This window comes from Brassica napus, chromosome C5 (genome assembly GCF_020379485.1).
Source record: "Brassica napus cultivar Da-Ae chromosome C5, Da-Ae, whole genome shotgun sequence".
Taxonomy (NCBI): domain Eukaryota; kingdom Viridiplantae; phylum Streptophyta; class Magnoliopsida; order Brassicales; family Brassicaceae; genus Brassica; species Brassica napus.
The window spans coordinates 53,154,646-53,173,924 of NC_063448.1; the positions used below are offsets into that span (position 1 = coordinate 53,154,646).

At 36.6% G+C, this 19,279-nt stretch overlaps 3 protein-coding genes and 1 non-coding gene across 4 annotated transcripts; 1 reads left to right on the forward strand and 3 right to left on the reverse strand.

Annotated features, from left to right (window-relative positions):
* Window positions 1-178: 178 nt before the first annotated feature.
* On the reverse strand, window positions 179-2,021 carry LOC106402167 (rho GDP-dissociation inhibitor 1). The gene is made up of 5 exons (XM_013842847.3): window positions 1,482-2,021; window positions 1,313-1,379; window positions 839-1,057; window positions 632-756; window positions 179-548 (listed from the first exon to the last, which is right to left on the reverse strand). Exons 1-5 carry the CDS (start codon window positions 1,734-1,736, stop codon window positions 471-473), a joined length of 744 nt encoding a protein of 247 aa, XP_013698301.1. The 5' UTR covers window positions 1,737-2,021; the 3' UTR covers window positions 179-470.
* A 7,672-nt stretch (window positions 2,022-9,693) lies between these two features.
* LOC125588222 lies at window positions 9,694-9,815 on the reverse strand. The gene has a single exon (XR_007324611.1). It is a non-coding gene; the product is annotated as a small nucleolar RNA snoR130 (small nucleolar RNA).
* A 626-nt stretch (window positions 9,816-10,441) lies between these two features.
* On the forward strand, window positions 10,442-12,685 carry LOC106399070 (exopolygalacturonase clone GBGA483-like). Its single transcript, XM_022702894.2, has 4 exons — window positions 10,442-10,994; window positions 11,094-11,408; window positions 11,507-12,022; window positions 12,124-12,685. Exons 1-4 carry the CDS (start codon window positions 10,551-10,553, stop codon window positions 12,370-12,372), a joined length of 1,524 nt encoding a protein of 507 aa, XP_022558615.1. The 5' UTR covers window positions 10,442-10,550; the 3' UTR covers window positions 12,373-12,685.
* Window positions 12,686-12,764: 79 nt separating this feature from the next.
* Window positions 12,765-18,761, reverse strand: LOC106399071 (glutathione S-transferase T3-like). Its single transcript, XM_048759358.1, has 2 exons — window positions 17,939-18,761; window positions 12,765-17,675 (listed from the first exon to the last, which is right to left on the reverse strand). Exon 2 carries the CDS (start codon window positions 16,869-16,871, stop codon window positions 15,900-15,902), a length of 972 nt encoding a protein of 323 aa, XP_048615315.1. The 5' UTR covers window positions 16,872-17,675; window positions 17,939-18,761; the 3' UTR covers window positions 12,765-15,899.
* Between the last annotated feature and the right edge of the window lie 518 nt (window positions 18,762-19,279).

Below are 19,279 nucleotides of genomic sequence, written 5' to 3' on the forward strand. Positions count from 1 at the left end.
AAACTGTACATGATAAAAGTATTGCGGTTCAATTGATGCAAAAAGAAAAGATAAAGGAGCTTCAAATCAATATTCCTTCTCTTCAAAGCCATATGATGACTAAAGACGATGCACATTCTCTATCAAGCAAATACCTTTTTGTCTTTTCTTTAACTTTCATCTCTTCAGCTTTTTGACCGAGACAAATTAATCATTATTATACATCTTACAATCTGACACAATCAATCATATCCATCAAACACATGTTAAGAGGCTGAAGGAGAAATAGACTTGGAGAACAAACATCGTCTTTCTTAAAATCAAGACCAAAGAGGAAATAAATGTCGCTCTTGTTCTACAATAATGACCGAAAAAAAAAAAAACGATTCACGATAATATGTCCAACGACGAGAAAAAAGAGATAGGGAGTGAAAAAACAAACACAACTTCTACTGACGAACACTTCATCTCAGGAGTCTTGTTCTTGAGTCTTAAACAGCAGGCCATTCTTTACGGATGTCGAAGCTGTAGTTGATCTCCAAGTAGCACTTGTTATCATCATCAAGAAACTGTGACAAGATTTTTAGCAAAAGTAAGAACAAAGACCAAAGAATGTTATTACAGAGTTAGATTCTGAACGAATGTCACAGACCTTAGTTCTAGCAGAATAAGATCCTCGAGCAAACATGCCAGAAGGAGTGGTCTCTTCAGGCATCACGTGGTTGTATGGCTCCGACTGAGGACTAAAGGTTCCAAGCATTTCCTTTCCTCTGTCCACTGAATCCATATAAGAAAAGGAATTGGTCACATTCATTGTCTATCAAAAGAATCTAAGACAAACTCATGTGTTGTTTATTACCTTTAACACCGGTCTTCCAAACGGTATTGGTGTACCTAAGACCAGAGACAATGTTGTTTTTAACCTGAAACGTGAACTTCAAACAGTACTTGCTCCCTTCTTTCAAAGTAAACCACATCCCCTTTGGGTTCCCATTCTCCGGAACCATTAGAACAATATCTGGTCTTCCAGGGGATAAGATCGCCAGGCTAATGATCTTCACTTCAGGGTCAAGAGTCTCTGCACATATATTATATTAAAAAAAGAGACAAAATTCTATAAAAATTCCAAAAAAAAAAAAAAAGAAGAAGAAACATTTGTGGAATCTAAACATGATGTATACTAGTATATATATAAAAATCACTTTATAAAATGTATAATCAAGCAATGCATAATCCAAGAACGTGTTCATATTTGAACCAACCAGATCTAGTCTGATCCAAACATGAATCACAGAGACATCAAACAAACACTATGATCTAACAATATCATTACCTCCAATGTTGGTAACATCAACACTTCCAAGAAGCTGTTCTTTCCACTTCCTCAGACTCTCATCATCCTAAAACATCAGATTCATCTAAAACAGATCAACACCTCCCTCAGAGAATTCTTCAAAATTTTATTAATATTATTATATTAAAATAAGAGAGGGAAGAAAAACCTTATCCTTCTCGAGATGTTCCTTGATAGTGTACTGAGGACCCAATTGTAATTTGGAATCATCTTCTTCTTCCTCCTCAGCAGCGCTAAGAGAGGCTTCGCTCATTTGCCTCCCCAAGGATCCAGCACCCTCGTCGTCGGTGCCCTCGTGTTGGTGAGACGACGCCGTTTTGGAAGTGTTTCCGTCGTCTCCATCTTTCTTGTTGTTGTTGTCGACGAAACCCATGTCCCTGGAACCAGATACAGCTCCAGACATCAATCAAATCAGATCAAACTCGTCTCTCCCCCTCCTTCCCCCTCAAGGGCCTTGAGAAGTTTGTTTCCGAAATGTGTTTTTTTTTTGGGATCTATTCGGAGAGAGAAGGAGAAAAGACCGAACCTTTAGGGGAGTTTGGTTCTGCGTTTAACGGAAATGAGAAGGAGATAGAGTCATGTGGTGATCCGAGTTATAGGAGAGAGAGAGAGAGAGAGAGATCGTGAGGGTCACTAACGAGAATTTCACGCGCAGAGGAGACAAAGCCTCGAGCCACGATAAGACAAATCTCTCTTTATGTTTTGTTTTAAAAATTAAAAAGACATTTATCTCTCCCGGTCAGGGTTAATTAATGTTGAATTATTCGGTCCGAGTTAATCTTAACCAATTTGATATTATCCGGTTTCATTCGGTTTGATTTGGGACAAATGATGTAATCATGCAGCAAAAGCTATTTGATTCAATTGGTGTCGTTTCAAATAATGTGATTAGGATAGGCCATATCATAGCGATTGTCACTATTTTATGGTTGTAAAATCCTTATCTCAGCATTTATGAGGACATTGATCTTAACCTAACAGATTTTCACACGTATTTCTAACAGTCTTGCTATATCTATTCTGAAATCATGCAAGCAAATGCAATAGACAATTTCCTTTTCAGAATCATATGCTAGTTTGTTTAGATAAGTTGTGAGTTTGGTCAGGTAATCATCTATGTTACACATGGCATATATGCATGATATCATTGATATGTACATCCCCTTTCCCAAATTATTTAATTAATCAACATGCATGCACCGTGTTTTTTTTTTTTTTTTTTTATATAAGTATGTGAATATCATTATCAAAGAGTTTTGCTTTTACAAAAAGTTTTAAACCTGATACCAATCTAAGACAAAAAAAATAAAAACAGAGAGAGGCCTAAGAGAACTATAATAGCTAATAGAAGCAAAGTGATAGAAGCTTAGTCATATCTGAGCCAAGCTTGCATCGGTTTCTTAAAGTTCTTGCGTTTTTGTCTCGCAAGTATGAAGTCTCGTATCAGTTTGTCAATGGACTTGAAGAGGACTAGAGGCGGAGTGGTGGAGTTGTTGTGAAGGCGATTGTTTCTCTCCTGCCATATTTTGTAAATGGTGGCATGAGAGACGAGTTTGCAAAGAGTGGAGGAGCATATGTTGTCCTTTATGTCTAACCAAGAGATGAAGGCTGTCCAAGTGTGAAAGAGTGTCTGCCTGTACCCAAGCCGAGTTGTAACAACAGACCAAATATGTTCACTGTAAGAGCATCTAAGGAAGAGATGATCTCGCGTTTCCCAGGAAAGTGTTGCAGATGCAGCAACAATCAGCAATTTGAAGTCCCCATGACACCAGACGAGATCGAGTTGGTAATCTGTCTAGCTGAGCGACCCACATCATGAATGTATGGCTTGGCGTTGAACCTTTAAACCAGATAACGTCTGACCAAACTTGAGTCTGCCCACGAGGACGAAGCGCTTCCCATGTTAGCTTTGCAGAGAAAGAGTTTGTGCTCACATCAGCAACCTGCCAGTAGTAAGAATCTGTTGTAGGTGAGAGAGAGGGCAATGGAATCGAGCACAAGAAGATTTGGAAATCCTCTGCTTGGGTGGAGCGGGCATGTTTGATTCTCCACCCTGTTTTAGAGCAAGCCGAAGCAACAGTGGAATCAATGGAGATGCTAAGCTGTGTAGGTCCCGAAGGACCAAAAAATTTGATGAGAGGACCCTTTTCACACCAATGATCGTACCAGAAGCTGGCTTTTTCACCATTACCAAGCTGACACCTAATAAAAGGTTCTGCATCATCCCTTAAGCTGAGAATGGTGGTCCATATACCAGAAGATTGCTTGTTAATATCTTGACTCCATAGACTTGTCCTCTTTAACCTGTTTGATTTCGACCATACAGCCCACAAAGACTCAGATTCAGAGAAGAGAAGCCATATCAGTTTCAAATTAAGTGTTTTGTTCCACTGAGAAAGCTCCCTGATGCCGAGACCACCCTCCTCTTTGGGAAGACAAACCGAAATCCAAGAGACCTTTGCTGCTGCTTTACTTGTTATATTGCCATTCCACAAGAATCTTGAGCACAATGATGATATAGAGGCAATACAACCTTTAGGCAATAAGAAAGAAGAAAACCAGAAATTGAGAGTCCCAAATATTACTGATATTATTAACTCCCTTCTCCCAGCAAAGAAAGACATCGAGATGTCCATGATGAGAAACGCCTTCTTAGTTGATCAAGCAGAGGCCGATAGTCGCAAATTTGGAGCTTCCTATGCATAAGAGGCAGTCCCAAATACCTAACGGGCAATGATCCAAGGGAGAAACCTAGACTAAGGATGTCTACAGTTTCCACATGATTCAATCCCGCCACAAAGAGCTCGGTCTTTGATTCAATCCCGCCACAAAGAGCTCGGTCTTGTCTCTATTCATCGTTAAGCCGGACCATTCAGAGAAAGTGTCAAGAGTAGAGGCAATATTAGCTAATGACTCCTTTTCTCCATAAAAAAATATCATAATATCATCTGCAAAGGCCAGATGAGTGACCTGTGGATTCAACGCAGCCGTCTGATGACCAATACGCCCTGAGTTGAACTCAGTATTCAGTAGTTGAGAAAGCACCTCCATAGCAAGGACAAAAAGGTAAGGTGATAGAGGGTCACCCTGCCTCAACCCTTTCGTACCATTGAAGAAGCCACATAATTCACCGTTTACGGCTACCGAAAACTTGGTAGTGGTGATACATTGCTCGATAAGCTTGACAAAGTGGCCCGGAAAATTTAGTGTCCGAAGCACCATAATAATGAAGTTCCAGTTTAGAGAATCAAAGGCCTTTTTAAGATCCACCTTCAGCATGCATCTCTTGGAGATATTTTTCCAATTATATCCCTGGACTACTTCTGTAGCCATTAGAACATTCTCTACCGAGAGTCTTCCTGGAATGAAAGCGGATTGAGTATTGCAGATAATGTCAGGAAGGGTTTCTTTGAGTCTGTTCGCCAGCAGCTTGGAGATCACCTTGTAGACCGTATTACGGCAAGAGATGGGTCTAAATTCTGAGATCCCAGAGGCATTAATTTTCTTGGGAATAAGAGAAAGGATTGTAGCGTTCCACTGTTGTAAAATAACACCTGACGAAAAAAATTCTGAGACAGCAGCTATCATATCCTTTCCAACAGTATCCCAATTTGCAATAAAAAATTCAGAAAGATAACCATCTGGTCCAGGAGCATTGCTCTTCGGCAGAGAGAAGAAAACCTTGCGGATATCATCATGCGAGAAGGGAGGAGACAGCTTATCAACAGTATCAGGAGAACATCTGAATGGGATCAGGGACGCAACCTCATCCTGAGGGAGATAGGAATTGGTAACAGGTCCCCCTAGCAGATTAGAGTAAAACTGAACTACATGCTCCTGTAAACCCTCGCGAGAGTCAATAATAGCATCGTTCTCAACAAGCAGAAAAAGGATCTGGTTTAGTGATTGTCTTGTCCGAAGAGAACGATGATAGTAGGCTGAGTTACAATCGCCATCACGAAGTCTGTTGACCCGTGACCGCTAGAACAGAAAGGATTCCTCAGCCTTTGCAAGGAGGAACCAGTTTCGATGAGCTTCCCTCTCATTAAGAGCCAGTGATGGAGATGGAGTTGATAACAACTGTTGCTGGCAAGCAAGTAGCTCTGCAAAAGATTCAGCTACACGCAACTTAATACCAGAGTAGTTCTGTCGACTAAAGGAGCGAATGATACTCTTTAGTTGCTTAAGCTTTTTGGAGACACGAAACATGTAGGTACCGTCGAATTGCAGAGACTCCCAACATTCCTTTACAATGAGCGGAAATTCTGGATTGTCATTGAGGAACGCTTGAAATTTGAAGAGCCGTTTATGCTTTTGGTTTGCTGCATCCAAGAATACGCAACATGGACTATGGTCTGATATACCTGGCTCGCCGAAGACCGCAAGAGCATTAGAGAAGGTAAACAGCCACATGTCATTCACCAATACACGGTCCAATTTTTTAGAGATGATACCATCACCTTGACTGTTTGTCCAAGTGAAGGAGTTTCCACAAAAAGATAGATCCCGAAAAGAAGCTTTGGTAAGACGTTGACTGTTTGTCCAAGCATGCACCTTGTTAGTGAATAGTGATCCTTCATAATGGAAGTTAAAGGGCTTTATAAAGGGTTGTTTCCGAGTATTAAATATTATAGTTGAACAACAAAACAAACACATCAAGCATGGGTACTGGTGTTGAGCCAGACAAATGGTCATTTGACATTTGTGGAGATCGCCAGCTTTCCACACTAGTCGACGATCTTTAGTATACGTGATTGTCGGCAAGTCTGTTTCGTGACAACATTTTTTTCTTCGTTTTCAGATGTTGTAGATATAACTTACATATATAGTATTACTATGGTCAAAAATGTGGTATCACATAATATTTTTTCTTGAAAAAAAAAAAGCTTTCAGCACATAATAATTAACCTCTACTATTTAATAAATCTAAAATGTTGTATGTTTATACAACGATAGTCATTCCCCGATGACCTTTCTAATTGAAAAGAAAAACAATTCACATAGTAAACTACTAAACTTGATAGATCTAATTAAATTCGCCATCATTTGCGAAATGTATTAATTCATCATCACGAAAAATGCAAAGACATCAATATTATAAAGACGTGTAGGTAGTTTTATATAAATAAGATGAATAGAGTTTAATTCCATTTTATTTTCAGACCTTAGAGCATCGTTAACCCGATAACTCACTTTGGGTCTCTTAATGATTTTTAAATATTAAATTTTATTTAAGAGACCTAGCTAAGAAACATCAACATTTTTGTGTTTTAATGGAAGTATCTTATTTAGGGGTTCTTAAAAAAAAAATTAAACATTGTTTTTGAGTATTGTATAATTTGTGATCAAAATGTATGAATTTGTGATCAAAATGTATGAATTTGTGATAAAAATGTATAAAAAGTTTTTGATTATTTTTTGAGCATGAGAAGAATGGTAAGAGAAGAAGAGTTATATGTGTTGTGAGATGCACGAGCCGTAGAGAACGGAGACAGAGATGTTGCAGGCTCCTCAGCTATGCTTGGCTTCTTTGGAGGCACCACAGAGCGAGAGAGATCCTCAAGGAAAGGTCCTCTAGCAGTAGGCACATACACAGTTGCGATGAGGATAGTTTGATTCCATCACCACCAGCCACAACTTCGCGGCTTTACCACAGGCTCAAACTCTTGAATATCATTCATATAACCACTGGTCTTCCTCCCTTAAAAGATCCCTACAAGAACACAGATGAATCACAACAAAGAAGAGATTCAGTCAGACATCAAAGTGAAGCAAAATCACAAAAACTAAACACAACTAGTAGAGATATTTCCCCAGAGGATTGCTGTTAAGTTATGTTGAGAACAGAACAAAGCTAAGCAAATTGTATTATCAGAAGAAACGCTTCTTGGTGTAGTGAGAAACAAACCTTTTTGAGAGCAATACAGCTTGAAGATGGGGCAGGTTTCAGAATCTCAAAAGAGCAGACAAGAAATTGGTCCACGCTCAATAATGCACCAAACGTGCAAGAGATACCTCTATCGCTATCAGACCATCCTTCACTCTTCTGATCAGGATCAGACCAAAGAAAATCACAAAAACTAAACTAAACCCTTTTCAATTGGCCTACTCCTTTCTTATGCGACTTGAATCTCCTCAATTGACCCCAACCTAAATTAAAATTCAAACGAAAATCCAAATCTGTTGGAATCGATCCGATTCAATCCCTACATCTTTCTCGCGAGTTCCTAAGTCCACATGGAACCCACGACGGGATTGAGCAAAGGCGCCATCAGGCTTCTGCAAAAAAAAAAAGATCAAAGAGAGTAAAAAAAAGAGTCAACACCCTTCACGTTATCTCCACCGAGACCGTGCTGGTTCCACTGATTGGCGTACTCCTTTCTTATGGCGACGATTGATGAGGACGTGGTGAAGCGACTGAGACGGCGGCGATTCCGGCGGTGGAAGTTTTCACGGAGAAGTTTCAGAAGATGAGAGAGAGATGGAGACGTCGCTACGTGTGTTCCGTAAAGGACGTCTCTTGTTGCGCTTTAATTAGGCGACGTCTCTTACATTATTAGGTTTTTTTTTTTTTTTTTTTTTTTTTTTTAAATAACTTAAGATACGGTTAAGCACCTCCGATAATGATGGCCTTAGGGAATATTTCTACATGGTTTGGATCGAGGATCACTATTCTATCTATATTTATATACACATTTTGTTAGTGGAATTATATGATTAGCGTGATTTGAGAAAGCCTCTTTTGTGAGGAGGGCTGGACTATCGAAGAAGGTGGACAAAGCATATGCATGGTAATGTTAAAAAAGATATGCATGGTTGATGGTTTAGAATTAAAACTTTGAAAATGTGATTTTACATAATTTACCCTCTGTTTCACTATAAAGTAAAACACCGCCGAGTTTAAAATTTTAAGATACCTTCAAGAATAACACTCCCTCCGTTTTTTAATATTAGTCGTTTTAGAGAAATTTTTATGTTCCAAATTATATGACGTTTTCGGTTTTCTATGTAAAATTTATTAACACTGATAATATACTTTCTATTTTATTATTGGTTGATTTGTGGTTAGGTAAATAACTAATGATGTTTTTGTTTAGAAAATATAAAAAATTAATGATTTTCTTAATCTATGTCCACAATTCTAAAACGACTTATATTAAAATACGGAGGGAGTATTAATTTTGGACGTGTTGATTATGATATTTAAGATTTTTTGTTTAATAAATAGAGAAATGTAAAAGTAGAAAAGCAATGGTGGGTGGGGGCAGTTGTGCTGTGGGTGATCTTCAAAGTTCAGAAGGCTAAAAAGTTTCCCACCACTTTGAATTTTATTTTTACCAAACACTTTACGTATGTTTTTTTTTTTGAACTTAACACTTTACGTATGTTTCTAATATAGATTTAAGCAATCAAGGCAAAATGCTTATTCTTACGATACAAACTTTTGTAAGTACTGTTTTTACGAGAATCGAATTCACCATCAACAATTACGCAAGTGGCCTTGTTTATTATTCATTCCGTTTCATTTTAATTATCGTTTTAACTTTATGCACACGGATTAAGAAAACATATACACCTAACTATTTTTCAACTAATAAAAAAATAAAATAGACAATTTTATTAATAAATTTTGCATTGAAACTCTAAAAAAACATTTATGTTGAAACGAATTTTTTTTCATACAACGACAATTAAATCGAAACGGAGGGAGTATTTATTGTAAAAGTAGACGACTATCGAAACTTTGAAGTAAATTTATGTTCACAGTACTGAAGCTTAGCATAGCAGGTGAGGAACAATATATAGGGAGTTACACACTGAACCGAATTATTTCAAACAAAACAATTATCTTTATTAACGAACCGGATTAGTAATGAAAACAACAAAGTTTATGTTCTGTCTGCGAGTATGCGACCAATAATTTACAGGTTATATGCAAGCGAAAAGAGATGTATAACATTGAACCGGATTATTACCAGCTAAACCAACTGCTTCCCACGCTCCAATAAATATCAGTCCCGCCATATGTTGTCATGTTGATGGCATCGTGATTCGTGAGCATACGGCTTTCTAGATCATCGGTTGTCGCTTGTATTTTTTACTGCGCTTGTTTCCACAGCGTGTTGGTTAATGGTAAGACGCGTAATAGCCACTGTATGTGATGTTTTTTTAAAAAAAATCTCACCTGTGATCGTCTCACAACCTGATCAGAATATAGCAACCGTAATAATAAGTTAATAACAGTAATAAAAGTACCTATAACAAATAATAAATAGAAAAATGAATTCGACGACTTCAATGTCTCAGGATCACAATAGACAGTAAAAAGAACCAACTTTTATTTCAACAGGCGGTACAGAAACCTTCAGAAGTTGCCAAGAATCTACAACAATGGTTCCTCTAAAACCTCCATGGGAAAATTTCCAAAGAGGGAGCCCTATTTTCTCACCGTTCCAGATTACTAAAACTTTCATCACTGGGAATCTTGAATCACTTTCAAATACATATCAGATTCAACGTACCTCAAAAATAATGAAACCCTAGTCTCTCTCTAATGATTTCATTCCTTAGTGTCTTAGGGTTCCCAGCTCTTAGCTCAGGTGTTGAATGATATAACTAGGTATGGTCAAAAACTAGAATCAATCCTACCAATGCTATCTAACATGTAAAGAAAGCCGAGAAGGTGGGTTTTGGCTACCACACCATACATAACAAGACTTCAAGAAGTTTTGTGGAATGAACGAAAGAGACGATCCTTCTTCCCCTTTGAGTGTAATAGACACTAACGCCGCTCTCCACGTTTGTCTTTTAGGGGGTTTTCTAGTATAGTCTGAAATAAAACGGTACTATTCCATCGTTCACGAAGCCCATCAACTATTCTTCACGTTTGGTCCCATTTACTTAATTGTCGTATAGTCTAAGCCTATTAACTAGTCTTCATCATCGTCCGCAAATCCTTCATTTGTATATATATAACTCCATAAATAGAAAACGCACCAAGTCAATAGGATCGTGCATAACTCTCTCATCTCAACATGTTACTCGATACTATGTTTAGTTTGTGGTTTTCAGACTCCTTGTGCTCCTCTATAAACCGAGCTCTCGACTCACCAGAACAAATCAGAAAACAAAAACAAAACACAAAAAGAGGATAAACATAAAAAGAAGCTAAAAAAAAATTACAAGTATCAATAAGGTAAATTAACTACAATAAAAGATGGTGGGCTTGCGACTTAAGGCGTTGTTTTTTGTACTACTAGTGGTTATGGCCATCTCAATAGCAAACGCTGCCAAGGATCTCAAAGAACAAGATGTTGGAGTCCAAAGAAACTTACATGAAGACGACAAAGGTGATAAAAAAGATGCTAAAGGTGAGAAAGGTGATAAAAAAGATGATAAGAAAGAAGATAAAGAAGAATCAGTTGGTTCTAAAGTAGCCAAAAAAGTCAAAGGAGCTGCTGCATCTGTTGCATCAGCTGCATCCAATGCATCTGCTGCCTCAGCTGCATCTGCCGCTTCTGCTGCCTCTGCTGCATCAGGTAAAATCAAAGGAGCTGTTGCACCTATTGGTGATAAGTTGGGACTCAAAGGCCCAAGCGGTCCATCAATTGATGTTAAAGCATCTGGAGCTAAAGGAGACGGCAAAACCGATGACACTGCGGTACGTATACCAAATCTTTTTACATTATATAAGTTTTTCTTCCCTCTATTATGGCTTTTACGTAAGAATAATGTGGTGCAGTTCGATATGGTATTATAGGCATTTATGGCAGTATGGAAAAAAGCTATTGAAGCAACAACACCAACAACGATTACAGTGCCAAAGGGTGACTACTTGGTGGAAGAATTACTACTCGAAGGTCCAAGCAAAAGTCCTATCACTTTCGAAATGCATGGCAATCTTAAGGCTCCATCTGCTGTCACCACCCGAAAACCACATAGTGGATGGGTTAATTTCAGAAAACTCAAGGATTTCAATTTGATTGGAAACGGAGCCATTTTTGACGGTCAAGGCTCAGTGGCTTGGAAGGTCAATGACTGCAAACAGACCGGCAAATGCAACAATCTCCCCATCGTAAGCATTTTCAACTAGGTTTAAATTAATCACTAGATTTTGACTTACTTTTTAATATTCATTTACCAAGTATGCATGTGTGTGTGGTTTGGTAACAGAACATCCGACTTACGCAACTCGATAACTCGAGAATTAGCGGCATAACATCAACAAACAGCAAGCTATTCCACATGAACATCCATCAATGCACCAACGTAACTCTTCAAGATGTTCATATTGACGCACCTCCTGAGAGTCTCAACACCGATGGTATCCACGTCGGAAAGTCCGTAGGTGTCACCATAAGAGGGTCAAAGATCAAAACCGGAGATGACTGCATTTCCATTGGAGGCGGTACTGAAAATTTACTTGTGGAGGGCGTAGAATGTGGACCAGGACACGGTCTTTCCATCGGAAGTCTTGGAAAGTACCCAAATGAGGAACCAGTGAAAGGAATCACCATTCGTAAATGCATCGTCAAGCATACCGATAATGGTGTTCGTATCAAAACATGGCCTGGATCTCCCCCTGGTCTCGTCTCCGGCGCTCTCTTTGAAGATATCACCATGGATAATGTTAGCTTGCCCATTCTCGTCGACCAAGTGTACTGCCCTCATGGCAAATGCAAATCAGGGGTATGTAACTGAATCAAAATCTTTGGTATATTCAAAACGCATTTATAGTGAATATTTGACCAAGCATTTTAAAATCTCTATTTAATTAAATATATGTGCAGCCATCAAAGGTGCAGTTGGAGAACCTGAGCTTCAAGAACATTAGGGGCACATCATCAACAAAGATTGCTGTGCAATTAAACTGCAGCCCAGGCTGTCCTTGCAAGAATGTTGCTTTGGCTGACATAAACTTGGTCAGCACTGGTAAAGAGGGAGCAGCTGTCTCGGCATGTTCTAACGTCAAGCCTACTGTCACCGGGAAAATGATTCCAGCGGCTTGCACCGAAGAATGTAAACCGGATAAAAAGTAAAGTCGCTTGTCCACCATGCATCCATCCGCTCTGGTGGAGATGATTCCATTAGATGGAATATTAAATAATATCTAAGTTTTTTTACAGAATATAAATAGGTAATAGTCCCTTTAAGCTTGGAGTTTACCAGCTAAAGAGTGACTAATATTGAGTAGTACTTAATGTATGATTCGAAACATGGGAGTTTTGAGCCAAAAAAGAATATCTTAGTTCTTATATCTTCAATGTTGGTTAACTCCAAGCTTAAAGGGACCCTATTGAATATCTTAATGTATCTTAGTGCACCATATTCTTCGTGAGAGTTTTGAGCCAATTCATCTTCAATGTCTTATATGTATGCTTTACATTTTAATTTTAGAAGATAACTATGATTAATATAGATATTATCTTTTAAGAAGATTTGGTTTGACATTTTAATTTTAGAAGATAAATATAATAAATATAGAAATTATCTCTATTTTACATAAAAAAATAGAAATTATCCAAATATAATATATAAAATATATTATATATTATTGTAAATAAAAAATGAACAAACTCATGAGTCAGCCCATGTTCATTAAAGATCGTTCATATAACTCGTGATCTAATATTGGTTAACTCCAAGCTTAAAGGGACCCTATTGAATATCTTAATGTATCTTAGTGCACCCTATTCTTCGTGAGAGTTTTGAGCCAATTCATCTTCAATGTCTTATATGTATGTTTTACATTTTAATTTTAGAAGATAACTATGATTAATATAGATATTATCTTTTAAGAAGATTTGGTTTGACATTTTAATTTTAGAAGATAAATATAATAAATATAGAAATTATCTCTATTTTACATAAAAAAATAGAAATTATCCAAATATAATATATAAAATATATTATATATTATTGTAAATAAAAAATGAACAAACTCATGAGTCAGCTCATGTTCATTAAAGATCGTTCATATAATTCGTGATCTAATTTAAGCTTGATCATTAAACTAATTTATTAAATGAGCTTAAAATATAGAGATCGTGCTCATGAAAAAACGAGCTGAGCTGAGCCAGATCATAAGTTATAGATCATTTTGACACCCCTGCTAACCGGCCCCTCCTAATGCTGACAAGAAAGTTTCATAAATATGCCTTGCTATATATATATCTTTTAACCTCTGTTCGAACCCATTTTGCACTTGAGAGTCAAAGAATCTTCGAAGATCATTTAGTGTTCTAAGACCATCTCCATTGGTTAGAGAACTTTTTGAGTTCTAATAAATAAATTGTAGTTAATTTTGTGATTTGATAAGTTTTTCATTGTCCAATGAGAAAACAAAACCTCATTGAAGTTCTTAAATTTTTTTTTTTTAAAGTTGAATGATTGGTTATGATAACATTAAAGATTTTTTTTTTTTTAAGTTGAATGATTGGATATCATAACATTAAAGAATTTTTTTTTTTAAGTTGAATGATTGAATATCATAACATTAAAGGATTTTTTTTTTAAGTTGAATAATTGGATATCATAACATTAAATGATTTTTTTTAAGTTGAATGATTGGATATCATAACATTAAAGAAAAACATACATAAATTTTTTTAATAAAAATGACATAAGAGCATATTAAAAATACAAATACAAATCGTAAACGAGAAAAAGCTGATTAGTTGAAATCTTGATTTGTTCCAAATTTTTGCCATATATTCTCAATCAAATCATCTTTCAATTGTTGATGTATTGTTTTATCACAAACTCGATTCCGAATGCTCATCATATTGCCGAGATTTGAAGGCATATATGTAGAATACGTGAAATATACTTGTGAACTTTGGTTTGATTCCAGTTGTGCGAAAATTGATACATGAAACTGAGTGTACCCATCTCGTTCGTCTTCTACTATCATATTATGCAGAATGATACATGCTCTCATTATCTTTCCAATTTTTATTTTATCCCACAAAAGAGCTGGATTTTTTACCATGGCAAATCGAGTTTGCAAGACCCCAAAAGCACGCTCGACATCTTTACGTACACCTTCTTGATATGTAGCAAATAAGGATGCTTTCAGACCTTGTGGAAGTGGAATAGATTGGACAAAAGTAGCCCATTTTGGATAAATATCATATGTGAGATAGTAAGCCAAATGGTACTCGTATCCGTTGACAATGTAATTCACTTTTGGAGCTCGACTTTGTAATATATCATAAAAAACTAGTGATCGATCAAGAATATTGATATCGTTTAATGTATTTGGAGGTCCAAAAAACGCATGCAATATCCAGAGATCATGTGAAACTACAACCTCTAAAACAATTGTTGGCTTTCCTGATCCACGTGTATATTGACCTTTCCATGCGGTCGGACAATTCTTTCACTCCCAATGCATACAATCAATGCTTCTTATCATCCCCAGAAATCCGCGTATCTCTCCAATATCGAATAGTCGTTGAAGATCTTCTGGTGTGGTCTTCTTAGATACTCATATCCAAATAAATTTATGATTCCTTCAACAAAATGTTCCAAGCATAAAAGCGTGGTGGTCTCACCAAGTCGGAGGTACTCATCAACCGCATCAGTTGGGCAACCATATGCCATCATATGAATTGCTACCGTTGCCTTTTGTAACAGAGAGTGACTGAACCTTCCAGTAGTATCTCTTCTTTGTTGAAAGTATGAGATTTCAGCGGAGAGTTGATCAACAATACGCATGAACAAGGATTTGTTCATTCGAAAACGGAGTCGGAATATTTGAGAAGGGTATGTTGCCCTTGTTCACGTTGCCTTTCAATATAGGCTCGTTTTTTTTACTTAGCCGCTTCTTGATGATTACCATGATGAATGAGAGGATTTTCGAATTGTTGATCGAAAATTTGGTCGAAATTATCATCCATTTCTTCAAAATTATTTGAAGAAGAAGCTGCCATTTAGAAAATGCTAAGAAAGAAATGAGAAGAAAAATGTGAAGAAACAAAATCTTATAGCTTTGGAGAAAAATAAAAAGAAGTAACAATAGCTTTGCATTTGCTTTTGCTCTCTCTCGTATTGTTGTTTTTATAAAGAAAACATTAAGGTTTGGTACAACTTATAAAGAAAACATGAGACACAATACAGCAAGTTGTCACGAGATACACAATACAACATATTGTCACGAGATACACAATACAACAAGTTTTTTGGTACAACATATTGTCTTCTTCTGTCACAAGGAACATATTATCTTCTTTTGTCACAATACATCAGACCACCACAGACCAAGACAACACGCTTCCACCTGCAATAAAAACAAAGAGAGCAAAAGATACATCAGACGACCAAGACAACACGAGATACACCAATACAACAACAATCAGACATGTAAATAAACAAGACAGTGATCATGAATGAAGAAATTATGGTGGAACACAAGCAGACACAACTCTAACAAGACAGTGATCTCGGGTTTTGTCTGCATTGGTACCAAAACTACACAATCAGACATGTAAATAAACATTTAACCACATTAAAACTGAGCGGATTAACTCTAATATTTTTGCATTAATTAAGAAAGACCATAATCTTACAGACTCGAGAAACACAAAGCATAAGCATTAAACATCAGACACTGACCAAAAGCATTAAGAGAAACACAAAGCATAAGCATTAAACATCCATAAACTAACACTGAAATTAGCTTATTTTTCAAAGCAAGTTCTAGTTCACTAAGTGGCTCAGTCTTGGCAATTAGGCTGTCAAGCAATTTCTGCTTGTTCAGCTTCTCCTTCAAAGGAAAGTCCTTCTGCCTAATCTCCCACATGCTCTGAAACTCCCTTCTTTCCTCTTCCAAAATCGGCTTGCTCACAGAAATTTTAGCTTCCGCCTTTGCTGCTTTAACACCAACAGGCTTTGCGGATTGATCTTCCTCTCCTGGCACATAGGTTGATGACTGAGCAGATTGGTCATCTAGCTTCCTTCTTCTTGACTGCACTTTATCTTTAGTAGTTGAAGCTCCACACCATTTCTGATCATGGTGAAGCTCCAACCATGCATGCTCAAGTGTGAACTTCACCTTGTAATCATTGAAGAAAATCTCATGAGCCATTTTCATCACATCAGTCTCATTCTGGCCACTTGATTTCTCTTTTGTTGCAGCATCATAACAACCTACAAACTTAGATATGCCCTCATTAATTTTTCCCCACCTTTGTTTGCAGTGACTTGCCTCTCTCTTTTGCAAACCAGCAAGCTTTGGACTTGCTGCAACATAAGACGCAATTCGTTTCCAAAAAGCAATTGCTTTTTGCTCATTACCAACAACCGGATCCTTTGAAGTGTTCAACCAAGCACTGATAAGCACAACGTCCTCTGTTGGTGTCCACTTCCGTATCTCTTTGCGGTCTTCCACAGTGTGAGCTTCCAAGTGTGCATCTTCAGTCCATTGTGTACCAAAGACAGAGATATTCGAGGCAGAGAGTTGTATACTAGGTTGAGTGTTTTGTTGTTGATTGTTTAAGAGGTCTATAAAGCTAGAAGAATGAGAATATGAATCCATAAAATTGTTTATGGATTTGCAGGAAATAGAAAAGGAGAATGAAATAGCGAAGGAGAAAGAATTAACTTGTTTAAACAAGTTAGACAGATTTTAAAGGCAAGTTTAAGTTAGACAGATTTTAATGGCACAACCACCAAATGTTAATCACATCAACGATACTAAAGTCCCTTTAATTCCACAACCACCAAATGTTAATAACATCAACACAACTAACAAATACCATCAGACGAAAGTCCATTTAATTTCCAACCTATCTAACAAAGCATTAAAAGATAAGTGTACTTGCATTGCATTGAAACTCAAACAAAGCATTAAGTTACTTCAACAACTAAAATCTTGCATTGCATTGAAACTCAAACAAACTAAACCGACAAACTAAGTTAAGTTAAGCCAAATAATTACTTATCATACGACTAGCACACACAAGACATTGCAGTCAAACTCAAACAAACTAAACCGAACATTAGCATACAGAGTCTAGAAGAAACAAATTACCTCCTCCTTGTTGTCTTCCTGTTTGGTTATTGTCTGTGATGTGGTTATTGTCTTCCCATTTCACTCTACATGGCCTTAGACGAGAGCCTGCTTCCAAAAAATGGAACCAAGACTAAGAAACGGGTCTTAGCTAAACTAAATGTCCACTACCATAACATACACTAACTAAATTCAAGCTTGTAAGAGTAAAACTCACACGAACCTTTGTTGAGCAGCTTGAGAGGACCTAACCCGAATGTATAGTTGAGTGAAACCATGTTGCTTCATAGAACCACAAAGCAGAGAAGTGCTTGCTACTGTGTTTAAAACCTATCAGAGAGCAAAAGATTTAAAAGTGAGATTATAACCAATCAAACTAATCAAATTAATAAACACTGATAATGAACAAATCTTTGATAAATCCATTCTATACCCAATTGGTAAAGAACAAAACCATACACAAACTCAAGAACTAAGCAAGACCCAACGAGCTCGATGATGCATGCAACAACAAAACAAGTCTAAACACTAATAAAGAACATTCCTTTCATAGATCCATTCGAAGATAAAAGGTGAGAGCTTTCTTCACTTACAGGGTCCAACGAGAAATCGTCTTTGAATTCATCTTTGAATTCTTCTCTTTCTCTATCTTTCTCTATCTTTCCTTCTTCTTTTGAGGTTCTTCGGTGAAACAAAACATAATCGGCTTTGAATCCAGACAGAGAAGATGGAGTGATCGAGATTGGATCGCCTTTGTAATAACAATCCTGACACCAGCGAAGATGGAGATCAAAATCGACAGAGAAGGAGTGATCGAGATTTGGGGAGGAAGAGACAAGAAGTGATTTCGGCTTTCTTGCCCCGACGAAAGAGAGAGAGAGAGAGACATAAATGGGAGTTCCATTCATCAAGTGACACGTAAGGGTCCTTACCGACTCCAAAAGACCCAAATTAAACACCGGTTCTCTCATTTTTATCCTTTTTATTTATTTTTATTGGGCTTTTGTTTTGAAACTGGGTTAAGAGTCCCCCGATGGTGGTGGTCTAAGTAACGTTGACCGTTTCTTTGTGGCGCCAGGCCGGCCTTGATCTAAAGAAGATCAAGGTAGTGTTTTAGAGGCCATTTTATATTAAATAATTAGGGATATCTAATATTTGATGTTGGATCATATAAATATTCATATTATTATTCTTATTTCATTAATTATTCAAACATTCTGATTTATCAGATTTTGATCCGCACTTTCAAAGTGCGAGATTTATTTCCTTATAATATTTTTTCGTAGAGATGAAGTTATGTTAATTATTGATGTCCAATATATACAATAGTATTGATTTTTTTATCTTCGCAAAATATTTCTACTCCAAAATTAATTTTTAGGAGTTTATATGTTCTAGTTGTATTGATTTTATTAAATTCTTAAATATATATATCAAAAAATTATGTTTACAAATACAATACAAAGCATATTCCTCATTACATAATTTAATATTCGATGAAACTAAAAAACTAAAAATGTGTAGCCTAAATTCTGTTTACTTGTAATTAAAAACAAAGAACTAAATATAGTGTATTTTAAACAAAAAAAAACTAATATAGTGTATTATACGGGTTTTATAATACGTTTGCAACAAAACATATAGGAAAATTAATGAGCTTTGATTTGGGCATAACCTGAAAAATACCTTCAGTCCAACCCATTAGATAATAAACAAACCTGAAGTGCTTTAAATATGAAAGTGTACTGCTTCTATGTGTATAAAACTTTAACGTGCGTAAACTATATATATATATTTATATATATATATACAGTTGACGTTTTATATAGCTCTATTATCTTATTTTTTAAATGGGATGATTCTATGTACTAATATAGGATTTTAGCTAAGTTGGTTTGGGGTTAGCGTGTTTAAATGTTTTTTTAAGAAAAGTG

Coding starts and splice junctions, on each gene's coding strand:
- LOC106402167 (XM_013842847.3), bottom strand. CDS start 1,736: ATGTCTGGAGCTGTATCTGGTTCCAGGGACATGGGTTTCGTCGACAAC. Junction 1,380..1,481: donor AACATCTCGAGAAGGATAAG/GTTTTTCTTCCC, acceptor CTGATGTTTTAG/GATGATGAGAGTCTGAGGAA. Junction 757..838: donor TTGGAAGACCGGTGTTAAAG/GTAATAAACAAC, acceptor ATATGGATTCAG/TGGACAGAGGAAAGGAAATG.
- LOC106399070 (XM_022702894.2), top strand. CDS start 10,551: ATGGTGGGCTTGCGACTTAAGGCGTTGTTTTTTGTACTACTAGTGGTT. Junction 10,995..11,093: donor GCAAAACCGATGACACTGCG/GTACGTATACCA, acceptor ATGGTATTATAG/GCATTTATGGCAGTATGGAA. Junction 12,023..12,123: donor ATGGCAAATGCAAATCAGGG/GTATGTAACTGA, acceptor ATATATGTGCAG/CCATCAAAGGTGCAGTTGGA.
- LOC106399071 (XM_048759358.1), bottom strand. CDS start 16,871: ATGGATTCATATTCTCATTCTTCTAGCTTTATAGACCTCTTAAACAAT.